The following is a 25,647-nucleotide window of genomic DNA, read 5'->3' as shown; positions in this document are numbered from 1 at the left end:
AGTGACTGCCGTGTTTTTTATTTATACTCGAGTGGAGCAAGCATGACACAAAATTCTTGTAATTGTAAATGTATGTATAGCAAACCTTTTATAAGCAGAACTTTGTTGATGCTATTAGAACCGATTGTAGTTTAAAAAAGCAGAGAAGACCTTGATATGTCAGTGGATCATACAACAGCAGACCTGACTTGATGCTGTTTTAACCAATTTCAATTGAAGTGAACAGAGTAGTCCTTGATATGCCAGTGGCTCATACAACAGCAGACCTGGCTTGATGCTGTTTTAACCAATTTCAATTGAAGTGAACAGAGTAGTTCTTGATATGCCAGTGGCTCATAGAACAGCAGACCTGGCTTGATGCTGTTTTAACCAATTTCAATTGAAGTGAACAGAGTAGTCCTTGATATGCCAGTGGCTCATACAACAGCAGACCTGGTTTGATGCTGTTTTAACCAATTTCAATTGAAGTGAACAGAGTAGTTCTTGATATGCCAGTGGTTCATACAACAGCAGACCTGGCTTGATGCTGTTTTAACCAATTTCAATTGAAGTGAACAGAGTAGTTCTTGATATGCCAGTGGATCATACGACAGCAGACCTGGCTTGATGCTGTTTTAACCAATTTCAATTGAAGTGAACAGAGTAGTCCTTGATATGCCAGTGGATCATACGACAGCAGACCTGGCTTGATGCTGTTTTAACCAATTTCAATTGAAGTGAACAGAGTAGTCCTTGATATGCCAGTGGATCATACAACAGCAGACCTGGCTTAATGCTGTTTTAACCGATTGTAGTTTAAAAAAGCAGAGTAGACCTTGATATGTCAGTGGATCATACAACAGCAGACCTGACTTGATGCTGTTTTAACCAATTTCAATTGAAGTGAACAGAGTAGTCCTTGATATGCCAGTGGCTCATACAACAGCAGACCTGGCTTGATGCTGTTTTAACCAATTTCAATTGAAGTGAACAGAGTAGTCCTTGATATGCCAGTGGATCATACAACAGCAGACCTGGCTTGATGCTGTTTTAACCAATTTCAATTGAAGTGAACAGAGTAGTCCTTGATATGCCAGTGGATCATACAACAGCAGACCTGGCTTGATGCTGTTTTAACCAATTTCAATTGAAGTGAACAGAGTAGTCCTTGATATGCCAGTGGATCATACAACAGCCGACCTGGCATGAAGCTGTTTTACATCAGTTTTAGTTTCATTGAGCAGAGACATTTATATGCCAGTGGATCTGGTGAATGCTGTTCAAAAATGTAAGGACACACTGACAAGAGAGAAATCGAAGTTAAAAAAGACAAAATGAAAAATCATTCAATTTTGAAAGCAGGGATTTTATTACAAACAACAAAAAATTAAAACTGAGTTCAGTCTTTGAAACTGTGTACTAGATGAAATCAGTTGGAAATGGGTTTTGTATTATCAAACATAAACACCTGCATTATGGCTTATCAAATCTGAAATTACTGCCAATAAACCCATTAATTACCATACATAAACCCATTACTTACCATGATTAAACCCATTAATTACCATGCATAAACCAATTAATTACCATGATTAAACCCATTAATTACCATACATAAACTCATTAATTACCATACATAAACCCATTACTTATCATGCATAAACCCATTAATTACCACCCACAAACCCTGCAGTGTCCCACTCTTACATTCAGAAATGTTGTAATTCAGATTCACTTCACATGTATGCCACAAGAATTTTTCATCAGAAAGTTGAAGTATATTTATCTATTCATAATGTACACAATAGATTACAAGCAATATATACCCAGATCTGATGTTGCATTATATGGTACTATATCTGGGTTGATTCCAAACAATATAGACCTGTTTTATGTTACACTTTGCTTCAGTAGACCTGTGTTGAATTTGTGCCACATTTCATTTAAATAGACTAGACCCAGATCTGCTGGCAGATTAAGTATCATTAGATTTGGGTCTGTGCTGTGCTCACTATTGCATGGAACAATATATTATCTGACTTTTTACAGTTTTGAGGCATTAATAGAGAGGGAGTGGCTTCAGGCAGGTCATCCTTTTGGTATGCGATGTGCCAAGTCTGCCTATGCCTTCACAAAGAATCGTCAGGAGTCACCTGTTTTTCTGCTCTTTCTGGACTGTGTCTGGCAGGTACATATGGAAGCATTTATTGTCCTGTGTCAAGGTCAGAATGGTGTTGAGAGAGAGAGAGAGAGATAGAGGTTTTCTGGGAAATTGAAACTGGTCTATGAAAGATCGACAAAGTTTAGCATTAGCTTGAACATAATCAGTTTTCAAATCTATTTTGTGAAATGCATTCATGTTTCTTTTTTTTTCCTATTATGTTTGTGCTGTTTTCTTCAGAATTTCATTCATCATTTAGTTTGCATTCATTTATTCTTTACTTTGAATTATTTTCATTTTACAGTTAGAATTACCCGTTTCATGGTCTCAGTGTTTGACATAGTTTGTCCATGTTGCAAAACCTTGTGTGATGCATCTATCCACATGACTGCATTCAATGACATTGTAGATGACAATATATTTTTAAAATTATTATTTTATTTATTATTATTATTATTATTATTATTTCATCCATATGATTATTATTCATTGTGATTCCAGATCTGGCAGCAGTTTCCATGTTCCTTTGAGTTTAGTGAGGAATTTCTGATCAGACTATGTGAACATGCCTACTCTTCTCAGTTTGGTAAGGAATTTGATTTATCATGAATGTTGTATTTCCCGGTTTGATAAGGGATCCGATTTTTATCATGAATGTCGTATTTCCCAGTTTGATAAGGGATCCGATTTATCATGAATGTCGTAATTCCCGGTTTAATAAGGGATCTGATTTATCATGAATGTTGTATTTCCCGGTTTGATAAGGGATCTGATTTATCACGAATGTCGTATGTCCCAGTTTGATATGGGATCTGATTTATCACAAATGTCGTATTTCCCAGTTTGATAAGGGATCTGATTTATCACGAACATCATAAATTACAAATATATAATGTGGTTCACTCAGATGTGTCATTACATATTGCAATGCTAATTATAATTTATGACATACCCTCTCACCATTTTAGTGTAATAACTTGCACTTTTTGTGCATATTTGTTTTCTTGAAGGGGTACACAATTTATGTTAGAAAAAAAAATTTCAGGTGAAAGGAGCAGAGCACTAAACATGATATGTGTCACATTCACTTTTTGTTAAATATTGACTTCATTGTGTTTTAGTTAGATTGTTGTGTTAAGATTATTTAAGAAACAATGATTACAAACCTTGATAGACATGTTCTTTCATTACTTATGTTCAATAAGCTCATTCATTTCACACTGTGATATAGTTTTTGTACTGTAACTCAACCAGAAATACAAGAGACTGGTAACATGTCTATCTACTCTGTCATGCATACTTTCAGACTGTACAAAACTTCATGGTAATTTATAAATATCATGAAACTAAACAATATGTTAATGTATAAAATTTGATTTATTCACCTTGTTTTGAAAATAAACATGGATCTTTGTTTCTTTTCTTATTCTAAATGACAATATTTGGTACTTCTTTGAAGTGATCAGTGCTTCATTGATTGAGCATTGTGTCCAATGTAGTCATTAGTGGCCAGAATTTGGATGAGCTCAGTGTTAGAACAATGCATTGTCTAGGTAAATTGCTACTGTTTTACTTTCCTTTGGAAGATAAACATGGTTCTTTGTTTTCTTTCTTCTCCATCTTAACTCGATACTTATTTGTGACAGCACTGTGATCAATTCTTCACTGACTCAGCATTGTTTTGAAAGGCAATCAGCACCAATAAAAGCTTTAAAGTATGCAACATAATTACAAATGCATTGTCTGGGTACATTTTAGTTAATACACTGAGATATATAACCCAGGAGTTTCATAAAAAACGAGAATTTTTCACATAGCTTTTTGTGTATGATTTTTGATCTGAATTAATATATATGGCCGGTGTAAGAAACTGAGACACAGAGAAATGAGCCAACCATCACAGCCACAAACAAGTATTAAGCACTGACGGAAAAGAGCAGGGAACTAGTCAGGTTCTTATTCATTGTAAACCAGTCAAAGATCATATAACAGCTAACATTCAGTGTTCTATCCAATCAGAATATTTCATGATGAAAATGGAGTGGAGTCATCAAGATTTTGAAACGTAGGATATCACATACATATTGTACAGCAGAATTGGATCAAAAATTGGGAACCATGATATACATTAGTGCATGTTATACACATGGTTTATGGGAATTGAACTATGTCTTCTACTTGCAGTATTTGCCTAATATTAAATAAGATCATGTATTCCCATAAACAAGCAGTGCAAATTTGGCATTTGATAAACATGCAGTAACACTGATAATCCCTTTTTCTGGACAATTTCATAATTTTTTAACATAAATATTTACATACTTATAAACCTAGATGTTGGTTGGTTGTTTGGTTGGGTTTTAAAACACTTTATGCACTTTATTGCCTATAATATAATTATGTAGTATCAAACCCATGACCCTTGGATTACAAATCCAGAGGTTTGTTAGTTGTATTAGCATTTGGGTATATGTTATACTGTTGTAAATATGGGAAAAATCTTTTCCTTTTCTTTTTTTTAATATTTTCTTTAGTGTTAACTATAGGAATTTAACTGAATCAGATAATACATTAAGTGTGCTTATAGCCAAAGCACAAATTTAAAAAAAAACTCAGAATTATGCAATTTAGTTTTCAATAACTCTACTGAGGCCCTGGGTGGCCAAGTGGTGTCAGGCCTCCTGGTGGCCAAGTGGTGTCAGGCCCCCAGGTGGCAGAGTAGTCTAATGTGCACACCTTTACTGATCATTGACATCTCATCCCTATCAGCATGGAATTCAAGTATTTGACCTGGCCAATGTAAGACAACTTGCCGGTAGATTTCTGTAGAACAGTAGTTTTTCCGGGTCTTCTTCCTCCACCAAAATATACTGGTCAACATGTACAACCTATCATATACAGAAAAATGGCATTAAACTAAAAAAAATAACAAGAACAACAGTAGATCTACTCAGAATAAATGAAATACCAACAAAGATGTTAGAATTACTTGAACATTTCTTGTTCTGCCCATAAAATCACATCTCACTATTGAAATGAATATAATGTCAACAATACTATTGCATCACATAGCTAATAATATTTCTAAATTACAATGTCAACAATACTATTGCACCACATAGCTAATAATATTTCTAAATTACAATGTCAACAATACTATTGCACCACATAGCTAATAATATTTCTAAATTACAGTGTCAACAATACTATTGCATCACATAGCTAATAATATTTCTAAATTACAGTGTCAACAATACTATTGCACCACATAGCTAATAATATTTCTAAATTACAATGTCAACAACACTATTGCCCATAAAACTAACAACAGTACTAAATTAGTGTGATCAATACAAATGCCATTATAAAGCTAACGATATTACTAAATTACAATGTGATCAATACAAATGCCATTATAAAGCTAACAATATTACTAAATTACAATGTGATCAATACAAATGCCATTATAAAGCTAACGATGTTACTAAATTACAATGTGATCAATATAAATGCCATTTTAAAGCTAACAATAGTACTAAATTACAGTGTGATCAATACAAATGCCATTATAAAGCTAACAATATTACTAAATTACAATGTGATCAATACAAATGCCATTATAAAGCTAACAATAGTACTAAATTACAAGGTGATCAATACAAATGCCATTATAAAGCTAACGATGTTACTAAATTACAATGTGATCAATATAAATGCCATTTTAAAGCTAACAGTAGTACTAAATTACAATGTGATCAATACAAATGCCATTATAAAGCTAACAATATTACTAAATTACAATGTGATCAATACAAATGCCATTATAAAGCTAACGATATTACTAAATTACAGTGTCACCAGTATTAATGCCCCTTTAAGCTAATGATATTATTAATTCCAATTGTTATGAATTAACTTTGTTTTTTACAGTTTGATTGGATGGAAACGATCATGTTATACTGATTGGAATATTTTACATACCAATGAATTCTGCAGACTACGTTTGCTTTCCAATTGCCAGGTCATTTTATGTGAAGTTTTTTCTATATCAATGCCTTATACCATAATCAAAATTTAAAACCTTCAGATTAAAATCAGCCATTATAAGTTAAAACAATGTAATTGTGCAGACCTTCCTGCACTCTAACCCCTTTTGCCGAAGAAGGCATATGGCAGGCTTTACAAACCAGTCTTCATAAATTAATGGATTTTGCTTTGATAACAAATTCCAGCAGCTATTATTAATGGTCGTGGTCATTTGATGAGCAAGGGATCTCACTAAAAATAGATGAGTTTGCTTTTGAAAGATTGAAATGTGCAGTAGCAAGAACAACGAATGCTATAACACCTGTCATATGCAAGCGTAATGCTAAAAACAGGAATAACCTGGTTGAAACAGCATCAACCATTTTCTTTTAAATTTGAAAAACTGATCCTAGCAAGCTGATTAGACAACTGGCATGACCCACTCAGACACTCTACAACATGTCACTACATAAAATGTTGTTGTTGTTGTGGGGTTTAACACCATTTTTCAGCACAAGATAGGCTATGTATGGCGGCCAGTATTAATGGTGGAGGAAGAACCCGGGAAAACCCCGGGAAGAACCACCGACCCACGAGAAGCTACTGGCAAGCTTTCTCACATACCCACATTGGGAGAATCCTAGACTCGAACCCATGCAGACAGAGGTGAGGTGGCAGTGATCTGTAACGGAGAGTACTTTACACCACTCGGCCACTCGGGGCCCCTCTACATAAAATGAAACGACTTGATTAATGAAGATGGGGGTGGCTATGTATTCTGTCTCATTGAAGAGAGGGCCCCGAGTGGCCAAGTGGTATAAAGCACTCACCATTCCGGGTCACTGCCATCTCACCTCTGTCTGCATGGGTTCAAGTCTCAGGCTTAGCTAATGTGGGTACATGAGAAAGCCTGCCAGTAGCTTAATAAATTACAGCTTCAACAACACTAATGCCCCATAAAGCTAATGATAACAAATTACAATGTCAACAACACTAATGCCCCATAAAGTTAATGATATTAATAAATTACAATGTCAACAACACTAATGTCCCATAAAGTTAATGATATTAATAAATTACAAGGTCAACAACACTAATGCCCCATAAAGCTAATGATAATAAATTACAATGTCAGCAACACTAATGCCCCATAAAGCTAATGATATTAATAAATTACAACGTCAACAACACTAATGCCCCATAAAGTTAATGATATTAATAAATTTCAAGGTCAACAACACTAATGCCCCATAAAGCTAATGGTATTAATAAATTACAAGGTCAACACTAATGGCCCATAAAGCTAATGATAATAAATTACAATGTCAACAACACTAATATCCCATAAAGTTAATGATATTAACAAATTAAAATGTCAACAACGCTAATGCCCCATAAAGCTAATGATAATAATACATTATAAGGTCAACAACACTAATACCCCATAAAGTTAATGATATTAATAAATTACAATGTCAGCAGCATTAATGCCAATATAAAGCTAACCATGTTACTAAATTACAATGTCAACAATATTAAGGCCAATAATGTACAACAAAAACATGGCTGAGTTACACCTTTTGGAATGTATTCTTTTGTTTCATTTGTGGCATAACATTACACATTGCCATTAATGGTTGTATTGTGCACCCTGCTTGATAAAATTTTAATAATGACAATTCATGTAATTGATCAAATTAGTGTTGCTTATTATTAAATAAAATCTTTATTTCTTTCATGCTATTTTCTATATTTCCAGGGACATTTCTGTGTAACAATGAGATGGAGAGAAAGGAACTGAAACTGAGTAGCAAAACTGTCTCACTCTGGTAAATATACAGATCCCATTGGTTTTATATTACAAGCAAAACATATTTCCAACATCATATTTGGGTATTTCTGACAGAATTTGGGTATTTCTGATAGAATATTTGGGGTTTTCTGAGAGTACTTTTGTATTTCCGACAGTATTTGGGTATTTCTGACAGAGCATTTTAATATTTCTGACAGTACTTAGATATTTCTGACAGAATATTTGGGGCAGGCATCACATAACTCTTTCAGCATTTGGAATCAGCCAGAGAAAGGGTATACAGTTTTCCTGCACATGTAACAAATGCATATGCAAACATTTACATCAGCTAGAATCATACCAATATTGATGGTACAGTACACAACATTATTCCTGTTTGTAGTTTTGTCAATTTGCAGTACACTTGTTTGTTTATAATGACCCTGCCTTTTCTTTATTGCCATCTTTCCCTTTTCACATTATCAAAAAATATGCTACCATCTCTCACTTTGGTTATATCCCAATGTGTATTTTTAAATTGTATCACAAGCAGAAATATCAAAATATATGCAACAGTTGCACTATGATGCATTTGATTGCTGTGAAAGTGATTTGTGCAGAGTATATTGCATGAGTTATCAGTCAGTAGTGCATGCCCCAAACTTTTTTTCCTTCTTTTCTCAAAAATGTTTGAACCAAATAGGCCCATCCAGCTGTATGTTGTTGCATGTTTGCTTGTGTAATGTCACGTGACTTCTACTCCATTTACAGATAAATTTCTGAAGCTTTTTTTTTAGGATGGTATGTTGATGTTCTCAGCAGCCCTAGCATTTATTATTTTACTGTACACTGGAGAGGAGTGAGGGAAAGTAAATCTGTGATAATTATTCAGTCACATACCATATAGATAGAACTGTTTGGGGTGGGGACATTCTATCACCCTATATGTTCTGTCTTAAATAGGATCCAACTACAACAATATTGATCAAGATCTGCTGTTGCATAGTGCACCAGTAGGTGTTCTGTGTTGTTTGTTCTGCTTATTAGTCCTAATTACTCGGATTTACCAGTGCATTATGGTACAGTTATTAGTCCTAATTTACCAGATTTACCAGTGCATTATGGTACAGTTATTAGTCCTAATCACCCAGATTTACCAGTGCATTATGGTACAGTTATTAGTCCTAATTACTCAGATTTACCAGTGCATTATGGTACAGTTATTAGTCCTAATTACCCAGATTTACCAGTGCATTATGGTATAGTTATTAGTCCTAATTACCCAGATTTACCAGTGCATTATGGTACAGTTATTAGTCCTAATTACTCAGATTTACCAGTGCATTATGGTACAGTTATTAGTCCTAATTACCCAGATTTACCAGTGCATTATGGTACAGTTGCTCTCAGATCTGAGGTATAAGCAACTATATACATTAATTTTCTTTATAAGGGTATAAGTAAATAAATAAATGTGGCTGGTCAAAAATGTAAATCCCAGTTTCGAACAAAATTGTCAAACTTTACATCTGTAACAGATATCTGTTATATGGTAAACTGGCCATTTGTTATCAGAAAGAAAGACCTGGGTATGCACGCCTTAATTTCATCTTGTAGATATGTCCGTCCAGGGAAGCTTATTACAACAGACAGGCAGAAGCCACCTTAGAAAAATGAAAGACATGTTTCTATGCATACATAGAAGATCATTTTAAAGCTTTTTTCTTTTTCTTCTTTGATTTTGCATTTTTTATAAATTTTTGGTTTAAAAGCTTGTTAGCACAGTTGCACCAAAAGTAATTATCTAAGAAAGTTTTTATACATGTTTAGATGACCTGATTAGATTTTTGTGGCATTTGATAACTTTTAGGAAGCTTTTCCTGAATACATAGTAATATCAGTTTGGGTTTTTATCAAAACACTTCTTAGGACATCTAGTTGATTTTAAATGAAAATAGTACCACTTCATCCTAAAACTTGGCCAGTGTGAAAATCTCATTTTTGCTACTGCTTCTGAAGAGAAGGGTGTATGGACATTGAGATTTCACCAAAAAACTTACTTAGTACTATACGAATTTGGTGTAGAATTTAAAACCAGTGTTGTCAGTTTTCAGTGAAAGACTTCTTATGTTGCTCACTGTTTCTTAATGAAAATATTGCCTATCTTACATCTAATATGGCTACCACAGCTGCCATCTTGAAAATCTTATCACTAAAGAGCAGCAGAAATGGTCATGGATTTTTGGGATGTCTGGAAATTCTGTTTGTCCATTAGAACATGAGTCCCTTCTGGGGGCTCTTCTTTATAGCTTCATATAGTAGGCATTGTGGCTTGCTTTGCAGGCAGTAAATATTATTCCATGGAAACTTGAGTACTGATATTGTTGAATTTCTCCTTTTTGTCTTGCAGGTCATACTTGAATCGTCCTGAGGTCCTAGAGAAATACCTGAATCCTTTGTACGACCCTAACCCAGCAGTCATATGGCCAACTGTAGCTCCACAGAGCTTGGTGAGCCCCTCAAATCTTTCCTGATGTATATTTATACCATGATTCGTTTGCAGTTGCTGGCATAATATATTAGTTAATTTGCATTATTTCAAAAAGCATAAAGTTTATTTGTCATGTATATATTACTGGTTGAATATTTCCAGGTGATACCGCTGGTTCTATAAGTTACAATGTGTCATATATTTATGATGTTATGATTCTGATAACTACAATAATGCCATGCTGACAACTGGTAACAGGGTCTACAGCACAAATGTTATGGCACTGATAACGTATGACACTATGTCCTACAATAATATCATGCTAACAACTGGTAACAATGTCTACAGCACAAATGTCATGGCACTGATAACGTATGACAGTATGTCCTACAATAATATCATGCTAACAGCTGGTGACAATGTCTACAGCACAAATGTCATGGCACTGATAACATATGACAGTATGTCCTACAATAATGTCATGCTAACAACTTTTAGCAGTGTCTACAGCACAAATGTTATGGCACTGAAAATGTATGACAGTATGTACATTAGAAATATTATGGCAATGATAACTGATAACAAAATGGGCATCCAACAGTGATGTCATAAAACTGATAATTGATAACACTGTGGTTTGCTACAATTATGTTATGATATTGATAACTGATAAAAGGTTATATCCTACAATGAAGTTATGACTTGGATATCTCATAACAATGTATCGTATAATGTATTTATGATCCTAATAACTGATAAGAATTGTAGTATACCACATTGTTATCAGTTATCAGCGTCATAACAGAGCAGTGAAACACATTTATTGTCAGTGATAGTTATGACACTGATAACTGTGTATATCCAGCAATTATGTTGTGACACTGATAACTGATAAGTCTCAAACAGTGAGGTTATGACAGTAATACAAAGAAATATTGTAAAACCTGCCTTGCACCTCTGTTAAGCAGTAACCTCCCTTAACCATTTAGTCAAGAACCTGTTAACCAAATTACATAAGAAACCTCAGTTTGGCAGATACCTTTCTCAAGAAGCCATTCATCTGACATCCTGGATCTCCCTGCATATATAGGAATGTAGAAAAGTCCCAATGTGCTCTCCTCTCTCGTGCTTGACACAAGAGGCAACTCATTATATAAGAGGCAGCTATTGCAGCCCTCAGTAGGGTGTTTGAATATTATGCAGGTGTCATATGTGTTTATCTTTGCACTCATTAGAAACTGTATGGTACTGTCATTCAGGCTTTCCCAAACACCATGTTGAATTTTAATCAGCATAGAAAGTGATCTTTGTGCAACTGAATTGAATCTTGTAACAGGACTTGTGGACAATTGTTCAAATGTGTTAGTTACCTTTTGGATTTAGATGTACATTCTTACACTGCCCCAGTGCCAGCTGCCATTGCTGTGTTGATAGATGTCATGCACTCCAACTTGAGTCTGTATGCAAAATAACATTAGGAATATGAGACTGCTACATTCCAAATACAGCCATAGTCAAAGAGGAAAACTATAGTTTATGGACAAAAGGAAGCAACTCTTGCCAGTAATTTCCCCTTGACAATACTAAGTTTTGCTACTTTTAAGTTTTGCTCCCATGCATTACAGTGTACATAATTAGCCTTCTGTTAAATCAAAGTCTTTGTGTCTGAAAGTCAAATCATCCATTGAAAATTTTGGATTTATAGAACTAACATTGTTTATATATTTTTAATTTGATTGATATTGGTGAAATTTATCACTTTCTCAGACTTGGTCATTTTAGATGGCTTGGTATGACATACTCTCATTGATGCACATTGACTTTCACATGGTTGTGCAAGCTGTCTTTTTATAAAGGGTAATATTTAGCAAATTAATTAGCAAATTCATTGCACACTGACATTAATTTATCTGTTGTTTCTATTATTTTATCAAGTCAGCAACATGTCTTCTAAATGCACTGAATGCAAGAAATTCAAAGCAAGGAGCTTCTGTCTGATTCTCACCAAAAATATTTCTGCTTACCCTTCCAACATGCAAGTTTTGGTTCAAGGACACTTTGCTGGCCATTTTGCAAAACTCGGCAAAATGAAAGAAAAGAGGGTAGAGCATGCAAGACCAGTATGGATGTACTAAGTGTATGTTATTAGATTTTACCATCACAGTTGGATATGTCAGCCTTTCGGCAACATATGTATTGACTGGAACAGGCCAAATTTGACCACTTTCCCATCTTTCACTTCCGCAGATAATTTGGATAGAGTGCAGAATTGTTCCACCATTTTTAGGCAGTCACTGGGGCACAAGTCTCCCCACAGGTCTGAACTTGACCTGAGGGCCTGTAAGACCGGCTCATGGGGCATTTTTCAGATCAGCAAATCCAGTATATGGTAACATCTCACCATTTGAAGCCGTATTGGATATCCAGCCAGCCAGCTATCCCATCCATTTATCCAGAAACATGGCTTCATCTATATATGGGGCCCCGAGTGGCCGAGTGGTCTAAAGCACTCTCCGTTACAGATCACTGTCATCTCACCTCGAGTCTAGGATTCGGCCAATGTGGGTATGTGAGAAAGCTTGCCAGTAGCTTTTCGTGCGTCGGTGGTTCTCTCCGGGGTGTTCCCAGGTTCTTCCTCCACCATTAATACTGGCTGCCATACATAGCTTATCGTGTGCTGAAAAATGGTGTTAAACCCCACAACAACAACAGCAAAAACATCATCTCTCTCTCTCTCTCTCTCTCTCTCTCTCTCTCTCTATATATATATACACACACACACACACACACATTAGGATGGGAATCTTCGTAAAAGATCCATTTGCATAGCCAAATTAAGTTATATGTGCATGTGCAGAGTGGGATAGGGATGTTAGCAGAAAATTCACCTTTCCAACTATGATTCAGGCCTGACTGGTACCAAAGCTCACCATTTTCTCACTACATAGTGCCAGTGGTGCAACCACAGTTGGCTTATGTCAGGAATTCCTCTGGAGCAACCGTTGTGGGAAATGATATAAATGACAATATGTATAGATATAAGTACATAGAGTTGGAGAGTCCACTTGCTGCCAGTCTTCTATATGGTTATGGGCAAATTAGGTCCCAAGGAATGGCCTCTTCACATCAACCTGCATGAAACGAAAGCTATCAACATAGCTTAAGTGGGTCATACGTTTGGTATACTCTGATGTCTCAAAAGATCCTAGTCACCTGGTCAGGATTTCAGCTAATGCAATTAGAGCGATCTCTGTGAGCCTCATGTTTGAATGCGGTGTTTTGATCTGAGACATCATTAAAGCTGTTGACTGGCTTTCCGACTTTTCATCTCAGGAATTTAGCCTCACAGAGGCAAAATCTGAATCTCATTTGTCATGTGGCTGTGATCCAGATTAAACCAACTCAACCTCTTTGCTGGATTTGCCAGTGAATTTTAGTGTCAGTAATCATCTTCTTAACCTGATAGAGCTGTTATAGATCATGTAACCATAGGTTGTGTTGCTTTAACAAGTACAATAGATCATCATTCACATAGAGAATCCGGTCTTTCTTCCCTTGAAGGATACCCAGATTATTGGTAGAATGTTAAGCATTCCTTCAACCTATTGCATATTTTCCTATTGTCAATATGATTAGGGAATGTATTAAAGGAAAAAGCAAATTTTGTAGCAAATTATATTTATGAGATTATTTACCGGGTCACATTACTTGAAGACATTCCCAACCACCCCACTATGTGTATCCTAATTGGCAGCCCACTCAACTTAAATCTGGTAATGCCTATTGGTGGCAAGGAGAGGTAGTGGGCCAGAGTTTTTTCCCTTTGTCTTTATGATATTGACAGAAAACACAAATTTTTGTCTTTTGTGTAGGTCTGGATTTGGGAGGTAGCAGGTTTATAGTCCTAATTTTATGTGATAGATAAGTTTTCTCTGCAAGAGTTACTGCCCTTTGTCTATATGATATCAATTGTATTGTCAGAGATGGTAATATGCCATAAAATTTACTTTTGCCTTCACAAATGATTGACACGTGTACACCATGCTGACTACCAAAGTAATCATGTACTGTGTTTTGTATATAAAGGTAAAATCTGACTTCAAAGAAGCTGCCACTGACCATTGACTTTGCTAGCAATTTTTAATAATGATAACATTTAGGCAATGATGTGTAATAAAAAAATTTGATGAACACACATCTCTTTGATTTGCCTATCTTCAAATGAACTGGTGTGTTCCACTTTGTGTAATGTGCATATTAGTCTAATAGGCTCTCCCACGGCAGTACTCGAAGGATTTTAACAACAAATGTTGTCAGCTGGTTATCAAGTAAATGGTAGTTGTCTATTTCAGACTGCCTTGCCTTTTTATTGTCTTTTTGACAGTAGACTGCCCCTAGGATAGTTTTACGTTAGCAATTTTCAGGACTGGTTGCTGGCTACACAGGTTGCAGGTTGTGGGCATATATTGGAAGGTCTGTGTCTCATGTCTAAACATGTTAAGACTGTCAGGGTAGAAATTTGATATCATGATCACTTTATTGGTCACATTAGTATTTATGTAATGTCTTCCTTTATGTCTGTCCATATCTATGTCCATATGTCTGTTTGTCCATATATCTATACATCCACACCCTAGACTTAGTTCATTGTCGAATTATTTTTCCTATCTAGCTTAATAACAGGTGGATTTTTTTAAAAGTTTCCTTTTAGCAGATGATTGAATCAATTAATTCTAGTTAAGTAATTAGTTAATTAATTTTAAGCCACGATTTGCTATGATGGATATCTCGATGTGCAAATATTTATTTAAAGGTTATAAATTTTTAATTATTAATTTTTATTATTTTTATAGGAGTTATGGTCAGGCATGTATCAGCGTTCCTATCTTGATAAGAGTAAGAAGCATGAGAAGTGGACCGAGATTGCTAAAATCTGCGAGTATGACAAAGAACTACGATCCAAGGTCAACAAACTTAGAAGGTCAGTATTTACTGTAATTCCTATCTTTCTGGGTCCTAATAAAAAGTTCTTTAGTAAATCTTGAAATGATGTACCTATGTGCTTACCTTATTGAAGCAGTGTCATACCATAAACCTTATCTGTATGAAAAAAAAGGTTGTTTGTCCACAAAGGCTACCAGGAAGACCTGTGATGATTATGGCATTACTGAAAGAATGCAGGTGGTGGAATTTGTAAATCATTTTTCAAGCTGAATTTGCTAAAATGACCAGCACTTTTGTTTCTTAATTCTTTTCCTTCACAATTTTTCTTGTCCATAGTAGTCATCCAATGGTTGTGAACTATGAACACATGCACAGCATTCACTTTTGAATACACATCATATGATGGCTATCAAATAATGAGTTTTAAAGGACTAACCCTGGGAAGTAATCATGCTTAATATCAACACTCACTAATTTCCAAAATCAGCTTTGAATGATTAATTGTTACCTTTCTTCAAAACACAGTTCTTTATCAACCTTCTTGTGAATTTCTACAACATTTAAATATATATTTACAAGTATGACTCAGGGTCTTCATAAGGCCTTGTGACTCTATAATATCATCTTCCCACTACACACCAGTGTCTTCACAAGATCATGTGACTTTATAATGTCATCTTCTCACTAACTACAAGTGTCTTCACAAGGCAATGTGACTCTATAATATCATCTTCCCACTACACACCAGTGTCTTCACAAGGCCATGTGACTCTGTAATGTCATCTTCTCACTACACACGTGTCTTCACAAGGCCATGTGACTCTATAATGTCATCTTCTCACTTCACACGTCTTCACAAGGCCATGTGACTCTATAATGTCATCTTCTCACTACACACGTGTCTTCACAAGGCCATGTGACTCTAAAATGTCATCTTCTCACTACACACATGTATCTTCACATTTGTTTGTAATTAGTATATTGTTAAAATTTTTTAATAAATCGACTTTATCTCCATACAGAAAGGCATATGAATTACAGTTACACCAACATGATTGCCACACTATGTAAAGTATGAAAACTGATGCAAACTTTATGCATTTGATAGTAATAAGTATAAATAGTAAAATAATAATGTATTAAATAAGAAAACTTATGTACTACACAGGTAGTTAGTCAGTATTAGAAATCCGAATGAGCGTCCAATCTCCAAGCGATAAATGACAAGATCTTAACACACTGAAGTTGAACCATGAATGAAACTCATTTCATTATCAAAGGAAAAGTGCGGTTTTGAGTATGATTTGATTGGTTGTTTCGGGCCACCATAGTCTCACTGAATTCTCATGCTAATAAAATGATGCCAAAAGTCCCAGATGCACACAAAACGAAAAGACAAAAAAATGTACATTAAAAAAATTAACAAAAAAGACATACAAAACAGTTGTATGACCGTACACTGACGAAAAATGGAAAAAATGTACAGATTACGGGTAAACCATACAAGTTGACACCTATGCACTACACACCAATGCCTTCACAAGGCCAAGTGACTGTAATATCAGCTTCCCACTACACACAAATCTCACAGCGTCATGTGAGATTGGTCTTAATTATTCATGGATTTGAGTAAAGTGTAATTTCACGGTTTCAAGATTGTTTACATCTCAGACCTCTGTGTACCAGAAAACCTGACTGATACAATGTTAATGTGGTAACTCTGTCCAAAACTCTATGAAATGTGAGCTTTACTGCTGTTAGGCAATTAGTATATGTACATATTAAATTAGTATACATCAGACATGATTTTTCTCCATTTTAAAGTGGAATTCCACTTTTCTCATGACTTGAATCCGATTTTTCTTAATATAGTCCATTTTTTATCATTCCACGGTGACCCTTGTAACATATCTGTTCCATATATTAGTTAGCCCACGACTCATAAAGAGTATTCAGATTGGTCAAAAGTTTAAATTCATCCAATGGGTCTTTGTGTAATGGAAATTGATGGCAATGGAAAGAAGAAGCTTGCAATAAATGGCGTCCCGAGTTGTTGAAAGAGACCATGACACGTGAAATTTAGATAAAGGTTTAAAAAATGTATGGCAGTGGAAATGACTGAAGCAAAAAGTCAATGGAAATTTAGTTGGTCAGTTTATAAGAAAACTGAATGCTAGAGGACTGGTATTTTGTGACCTCTGCTTTACAGTAATCACGGTTGGAAGCATTTGGAACAGCATCTACAAAAGAAGCTGCATATGGAAATATTGAAGCTCAGAAGGCATCTGGAAAAAGTGCAGTTAATTACTATAAGAAGAAAGATTTCTTGCATGAGAGAACAGATGTAGCTCTCTGTCAGAATATGCACACTGCATGTCGCAAATGCAAGCACCAGCTTGAAAGGAAAAAGGCTCTCATTGAGAAGGAAAAGAAATAATTGCACATTGAGCCAAAAGAGTAAGTCAGAAAGGAAGGCTAAAGAAATCTTTGCTGAAGCCACAAAAAGAGCTTGACTGGCATATCAACGGGTTGTGTCCATTGGAGAAAAAGGCAAGCAAATGTATGCGATTATTTGCTGTTGTTGTTGTTTTGAGGTTTAATGCCATTTTTCAACATAGGCTATACATGGCTGTCAGTATTAATGATGTAAAAAGAACCACGGAAAACCCCGGAAAGAACCACCGACCCACAAGAAGCTACTGGCAAGCTTTCTCACATACCAACATTGGCCGAATCCAAGACTCAAACCCACACAGACAGAGGTGAGACAGCAGTGATCCATGACGGGGATTATTTGTATATAGTTGATGTTCTTAGGTGTTTATTTTACAGATTTGTTATGAAAAGAAAAACAATATTTTTGCTGCAAAAATTGAGAGATTATTGTACTGTAATTATGATGTGAAATTATTCAAGTCAAGTTGAAAACTTTTGTTAACTTTGTTAGTTTTTCAAATGATTATTTTGATTTATATTATGATCTTAAGTTGCACCAGGACAGTTTTTTTATGATTGCTGCCCCTCGAAACCCTCTCCCCCCCACCCCCCATTGGAGGAGGACCTCCAAACTCCCATTTCAAATTTTCAGCTTTTTTTATGGAATACCAAAATTATGTCTGTATATATACATAGTGTTACATTAATATATAGACATAGTGTTAAATTAGTATATATACATAGTGTTAAATTAACATTTATACATAGTGTTAAATTAGTATATATACATAGTGTTATATTAATATATATATATGGTGTTATATTAGTATATAATACATTGTGTCAAATTAGTGTGTGTGTGTGTATATATATATATATATATATATATATATATATATATATATATATAAACACTTGAATCAGTAGATTATGATATTGCATTAGACAGAAGCACTTGAAGTATGTTATCATCATTTTGCAGTCAGTCATTTAATGCCGAAGAACTTGTTTTTAGCCGTTTGCCAGAGATTTAGTAGAGGCTTGGAAACTGAATACCAGAGATGGAGTACTTGCAGAGAAACTGAATACCAGAGATGGAGTACTGGCATGGAAACCAAAATTCAGTCATTCACTATTATAGGTTTCACTCTTCTGTTTTTTTCCTCTTCTTCAGACAACTAGCATCCCTGGAGAGAGAAGCCCTGTCAGCCGGAGTCATCATTCCTGTGGGGCTAGATACTGACATGAATGAGTAGGATTTGGTACTCAGAGACAATTGCTGTAACAAGAGGACAGCAACAGAGTCTTCTTGCAACTTTTAAGTGCTTGCATTCATTACAACAGAGAATACTGGGACAAAATGAAATTTTTCAAATCTTTAACAGTTATTCATTAAAGTTTTCACCAATCCCAGAATTGTTACAGTGTTCACCATGGCCAGTGTTGTTAATAGTGCTCACCATGACCAGTGTTATTACAGCATTTACCATGGCTAATGTTGTTACAGCATTTACCATGGCTAATGTTGTTACAGTGTTCACCATGGCTAATGTTGTTACAGTGTTCACCATGGCTAATGTTGTTACAGTGCTTACCATGGCTAATGTTGTTACAGTGTTCACCATGGCTAATGTTGTTACAGCATTCACTATGGCTAATGTTGTTACAGTGTTCACCATGGCTAATGTTGTTACAGTGTTCACCATGGCTAATGTTGTTACAGCATTCACTATGGCTAATGTTGTTACAGTCTTCACTTCACTATGGCTAATGTTGTTACAGTCTTCACTATGGCTAATGTTGTTACAGCATTCACTATGGCTAATGTTGTTACAGCATTCACTATGGCTAATGTTGTTACAGCATTCACCATGGCTAATGTTGTTACAGCATTCACTATGGCTAATGTTGTTACAGCATTCACCATGGCTAATGTTGTTACAGCATTCACCATGGCTAATGTTGTTACAGCATTCACCATGGCTAATGTTGTTACAGCATTCACCATGGCTAATGTTGTTACAGCATTCACCATGGCTAATGTTGTTACAGTGCTCACCATGGCCAGTGTTGTTAGGATGCATCAACTGAAGTCAGATCATCGAGGCCACAACTTTAAAATTCTGATTTATACCAAATCTCAAAGTTAACAAAACTGTACCATCATAAAGATTGAACTTGAATTTAAGGCCACAAATATTTGATCTTTTGGAGGTCAATGATATTTTGCCAACACTTTGCTAAATTATAGAATTGTCTTTAACCTTTGTTCAACACTTTATCAGATTCTGAACTTTAGCAATTCAGAGCCCAAATTTAAAATTTGTGACCATTTGACAATGTATTAAGAGTCATCAGATTTTCCTTGGCAATGTATCTGAAGTAAACTGTTGTAGTGTAGGGCCCTTAACTCAGTTTGTTATAGGTTGATCTGTCCTATTTCAGTCCATTTTATTATAATGACATGCATGTTTATAGTGGCTACCAAATAGGTAATACATTAAACTAATTCTAATATCTACCAATTAGATGATGATTTTGAATAATGACCCATTGGAGGATAGAAGGGAAACAGAGAAAGGGAAGGGAGGGAATGGTACAAGTAATTGAGAAAATATGTTGGTGTATGTTTTACATGGGTACCATTTAGAAAGTCTAATACTTTACACATCTATATATCTGTCTGATGTTTTAAAGAAAAAGACTTCCTTGGAATTTCTTATCTAAAGTTTCAGCTTTTTAGATAAAACAATGCCTGTCTAAACGTTACTCTCATATGCATGGAATAATAGTGCAGTTGCGTCTAACATTTTCAGATTTATATTGTGTAATTTTAATACGTTGAAATTAAATTTAAAATCTCTGTTCTGTGGATAATAAAGCTAATTCAAAATATCTTAAATTTGTGATCTGCGATTTAACAGGTTGATAAATATCTCGTTTGACCAGTCTTATTCTTGTATTTACTAGTATACATTTTACTTTAATGCCATTGTTCCATTACATCCGTTTTATGAAAAGAAAAACTGTATTGATCAGAAGGAGTGTAAATGCATCTTAAACTGAGCTAAAATGGACTGATCCGTCAATGCATTGGTTCACCTGGCATGTATTCAGGAAGCTCCTGAAATTAGTGTACCGACATAAATCCAGTTCACATTCATCTGATTATGTCACTTTATTTTTAATCAAATTAACCTACATATTTATGAACATTGTTCAGCTGAATAAATCACATCTTTTTAATATTTTGTATTTGATTTATTTTATTCTCTGATAAGGTCCTCAGTTTGAGTTTTTTGAATATTGAACCTGACCCCATGTTGAAAAAGTCATCAGTTTGAATGTATAGTTTATTGAATACAGAACTGGGACCAAAGTTGAAGAGGTCCATAATTTGATTGAGTTTGATAAACAGAGAAAATGACATCTTATTGGAAAAAATCTTCAGTTTGAGTGAGTTTGACAAATACAGAGCCCAGCCCCTTATCGATAAGATAAAGTCCTCAATTTAAGGAATCATGCAGACTCGGGCTTTAATAGCTTACAGTAAATAACTGATTAAAATAAAAGAGATTTCAAAGTAATACAGATGTCTGTTAAATATGTACAGGTTTTTTTTTTTTTATTTAAAATAACGAAATGTGTAATTTTGACTTGGAGTGAATAATCAAGTAGTCTCATGAAAATGGGGACCTGGATATTTATCTATATTTTTAAATTATGCTTACTTGCATGAATATTTCATAATACAGAAAAACTGTGATAACTCAAGCATGAATCAGTCTTTATTTGGCAGCATTCAAATGACTTGCCAAGATCTAATGCAAAAGCCTTCCAAAACCTGCATTCTCTTAAAATGTGTATAAAGTTCACAGTTTCACGGAATATCTTTGTCAGTACCATTTAGATGTGATCATAGACAAATATTTCCTTACTGGTAATATCCAGTTTTATATGATGCACAAGGCATTGTCAATGTGATACGTTTGTTATATAACCTTGACATGATATTTATTGTATATATATATGTATGTATATCCTGTGTTATAACCTAGAAGTGATATGCATTGTATGGATGTATATGTGTTATAAACTAGAAGTGATATGTATTGCATTGATGTATATTATGTGTTAAAACTTAGAAAAGATATATATTGTATGGATGTGAAAACTAATTTATTTTGTTCAGTGATGCTTCAAATGTAAGTCCTTTTCCAGTTTAATCTTGTGAATGCAAGTTATCCTCCCAAATCAAAGCACAAATTTTCTCATGCTTTTTACATTTAGACCACTTGAGATTATAAATGGAATACATGTTTTCATGATTTACATTATCAGTAATTTTTTATTTTCCATAACTTCTTGTTTTTTGTTGTTTTAAACAAAAAATTGTTCTGGTGTTCACTGGACTAAGGCTACCATAAATACTGCATTAAATGTAGCTGTGTACAATATTCCAGGATAAGTACAGTTTATCACATGGTTGATATCCTTTGCATGCAGTGTGTTCAGTTTAATAGTTTGATATGTCATCATTTTAACATATCACTTGATGTGTCATCATTTTAACATATCAATTGATGTGTCATCATGTTAACATATCACTTGATGTGAATCTGATTTGTGCAGGTGAGGCCATGAAATTTATGCAGTTTTCTTTTTAATGATTGACTGCTGCTATAGAAACTTACTTGCCCCATCTTCTGGTCACTTTTGGGAATTTTCCTTGCCCCATCTTCTGGTCACTTTTTTGTATTAATGTCAGCAATTTGGCAGCCATCTTTACAATCAATTGCCCTTGTGGTAGTGGGGGAGAAAAGGGAAAAGGTTACATATTCCAGAATATGGTCCATCACTTCATGGGCTGATTTAGAAACAAAATTAAGAGTATTGGTCAGTGGATAGAGGGGTAGGTGGTCAAAATGTGAAACTAGAACATGAGTACATTGCATCCCCCAAACCTGTTACTGCTACTCCAGCACCATAATAAGCATTGTTTAAATTTCACCCTGTAGGAGTAAATTAGCTCACCTCTCTTTTGTCGACAATTACCGGTCTCTGACATGACAGGAAGTTAACCAACCACAGCTTTTTTTCAGATGAAATAATGCAAATATCTTATCACAAAACATTAAATTTTAACTAACTATTACACAAAGCAGAAGTTTTGTTGAATAGATTTTGTATAATTTCTGCAACCAGTAATCATTCCTTCACACGATTATCCAACCGATGAAATGCTACTTTAGTTTAATCAGCACACCTTTGGTGTAACCATTGTAAACAGTGAAATTGGTTTCCATGTACATAGTGGGACGTCTTCTAAGACTGAGTGAACTGTGTGACATCACACAGGAATTTCCATTGGAGATCCAGCGTTGAAAAATGTCATGTCAAATGTTTTTTGATCAGGAAGGACAGTTTCTCTACAAATTATAATTTGTAGAAAGATCTTTGAAAAGTTTCTGGTTATGGGATTATGCATTACTGATTTGATTCATGTGTATGACAACTTTTTAACACCAAGGAATTGATAGCAGCAGCTATTGAGCCAAAATTTAATGAATGCTGAAATTCATCTGTTCTTTCTATTCAAACGCTTTCTACTAAAATAAAATCTTTGATAACCAGAATCTCAAATTCTTTTTATTAATATTAAATTTATGAAAGTTATTAATAATTTTCACCATTTGCTTGCCAAGGATTGCAGAACCAGCAATTATTCAACATGTTTCATAAATCTGCTATTAAATCATTTCTATTACAGATTCTCTATCGATAGAGTTGTCCCCCATGATATATAGTGACCTTGACTTTGATGTTTTTCCTCCACTTTAGACTAATTTCTAACAACCAGTGTATCATTAACAAGTGCTTTTCAGTCTGAATATATATATATATATATATATATATATATATATATATATATATATATATATATATAGACCAGAGGTAATTCAGATACATAAAAAGAAAATTAATTGTGTATTCTGCAGTGTATAGTGAATTAATAGACAAGTGTGGAACAAGAATGTTATGTAAAAGTGGATCTCCTGACCTTCAGCCTGTAATCGTACCACTGATTACACAAAGTTCGTGTAAGTTGCTTTTAAGTGGTACTGATGTCCACATACATTACAGAGTTTATTTTTTGTTGGTTTTAACAGCACTTTGGAGACATTATTGGCTCTATCATGCCTTTCTCAAAGATACACTGAGGAAGCAGACCAGGGCTGAGTTGTAAGGGTATCCAACCCATAACTCTTGGATTATGAGGCCAATGCTTTACCAGCTAGCTAGAGTGGTTACCCCGCATGTGTTTGATAGATCTGTAAAACCTATAAATGCCTCGATATTCAATTCCTCTGCCATGAATGGCCTATCATTGGATGAATATTTGCATTAAATCCGTAGCAGTCCATTTATTCAGTTCCACTTTCCATGTTTCCAGGGCTTGTGCAATAGTGACATATTATTGTTATTATTATTTAATTGTCTTTGTACAGTCTGTTCCTTTGTTTATGAATTACATTCCATGTTCCGAGACCTCTATATGATGATCGATTAGTTGGATTTTTTAGGCAAAGCACAAATCATTTTGAATTGGGATGCATTTGGGTACGCGAGAAAGCTTGCTTGCAGTTTCCAGTGGGTCAGTGGTTCTTTCTGGCATCCTCCTCCACTAAACATACAGGCAGCTATGTAGGCTGTATCATTTGCTGAAAATGGCATTAAATCCCTACAAAACAGCAAAATAAAATTGAGATGCACAAAATGGAGGGAAAAAGTTGAAGCTGTTTATTGGTTTCCTTAAGTGTATATAGTGGAGTTGTCTGTTAAAGATTGTAGATCAGACTTGTGTACATCTTACAAACCAGACTTAGCTTAAAATTGCACCCATCATAGTCATCTGAATTCATCAGTAATGTAGTCATAGACGGACAGTCGATTTAAAGATTCATTTTTGGGGTTATATGTTACAAAAAAATGCATGACTGATTATGTCAGGGTGAGATGCTGTTTTATTGTAGCGTGTTGGCTACTGAAGTAAGTCGTATAAAATGTCTTTTTCTGGAAGAGTCATTGTTTTTGTGAAATTTTATATTGTTTGTTCCATTATCAATGTCAAATTTTTTAAAACTCATAAACAGTCACCTTTACATTTCTGTTGCTTATTTAGCAAGTTGTTTATGTTTATTTATGTTTTCAGCATCATATCACATCTAACTTTACAATTTATGGATAGGATAGACGCATGTTACTTTCATCAACTTTGCAGTTCTAATGCTAATAGATTTCAAGTAAAGGTTTAAAAAAAAATATGGAAATGTTTCTGTGTAATTCTGTTGCAGTATAAGATTATTTTATAAATATATGTAATAGTGTAACAGTAAAATGGAGTAAAGAATAAAATATTTTAAAAATGTGGGTATATTTCCTTCTTTAGCCCAGTTACAGAGTTCGTATTTAACATTAAACATTGGCCTTTCTGAACGGATGTATAATGAGATCACCTGTCTTGAGAGACTCATTTTTACTGGCAAAATGGGTGGTCTTTGAAGTGTTTTATATATCTATATTATGTGTTCCATTTTTGATTCTTGATTGTAGATTGTAAAGGGTCATTTTTGTAAACACGTTTAGTGGGCTGCACTTTTAATTTTGAGTAAATATATTTATGTGGCATTTTGAACTTTGAGGTATGTATAAGTTATCTTGTTGACAAATTTGATAGGATTTGATTTCAGTTCATTGGTTCCCCCCTTGGAAATTCTGGTCACTTGATTTTGTATTGGTTAAAGGAACTGACCTTGT

General features: G+C 34.6%; 1 protein-coding gene across 1 annotated transcript in view; it reads left to right on the top strand.

The window, feature by feature from the left end:
• Nucleotides 1–25,258, top strand: part of LOC149788743 (myotubularin-related protein 9-like) — a 54,439-nt gene extending 29,181 nt beyond the window's left edge. Inside the window, exons 10-15 of the mRNA XM_089974839.1 lie at nt 2,029–2,167; nt 2,642–2,726; nt 7,926–7,995; nt 10,369–10,468; nt 15,303–15,430; nt 19,004–25,258. Coding sequence (XP_089830965.1) covers nt 2,029–2,167; nt 2,642–2,726; nt 7,926–7,995; nt 10,369–10,468; nt 15,303–15,430; nt 19,004–19,085 — 604 coding nt within the window. The 3' untranslated portion in view covers nt 19,086–25,258. The remainder of the gene's footprint in view (nt 1–2,028; nt 2,168–2,641; nt 2,727–7,925; nt 7,996–10,368; nt 10,469–15,302; nt 15,431–19,003) is intronic.
• Nucleotides 25,259–25,647: the final 389 nt, after the last annotated feature.

This window comes from Sinohyriopsis cumingii, chromosome 11 (genome assembly GCF_028554795.1).
Source record: "Sinohyriopsis cumingii isolate HCF-2022 chromosome 11, ASM2855479v2, whole genome shotgun sequence".
NCBI classification, from domain to species: Eukaryota; Metazoa; Mollusca; class Bivalvia; order Unionida; family Unionidae; genus Sinohyriopsis; species Sinohyriopsis cumingii.
This window is presented reverse-complemented; position numbering and strand designations above follow the sequence as displayed.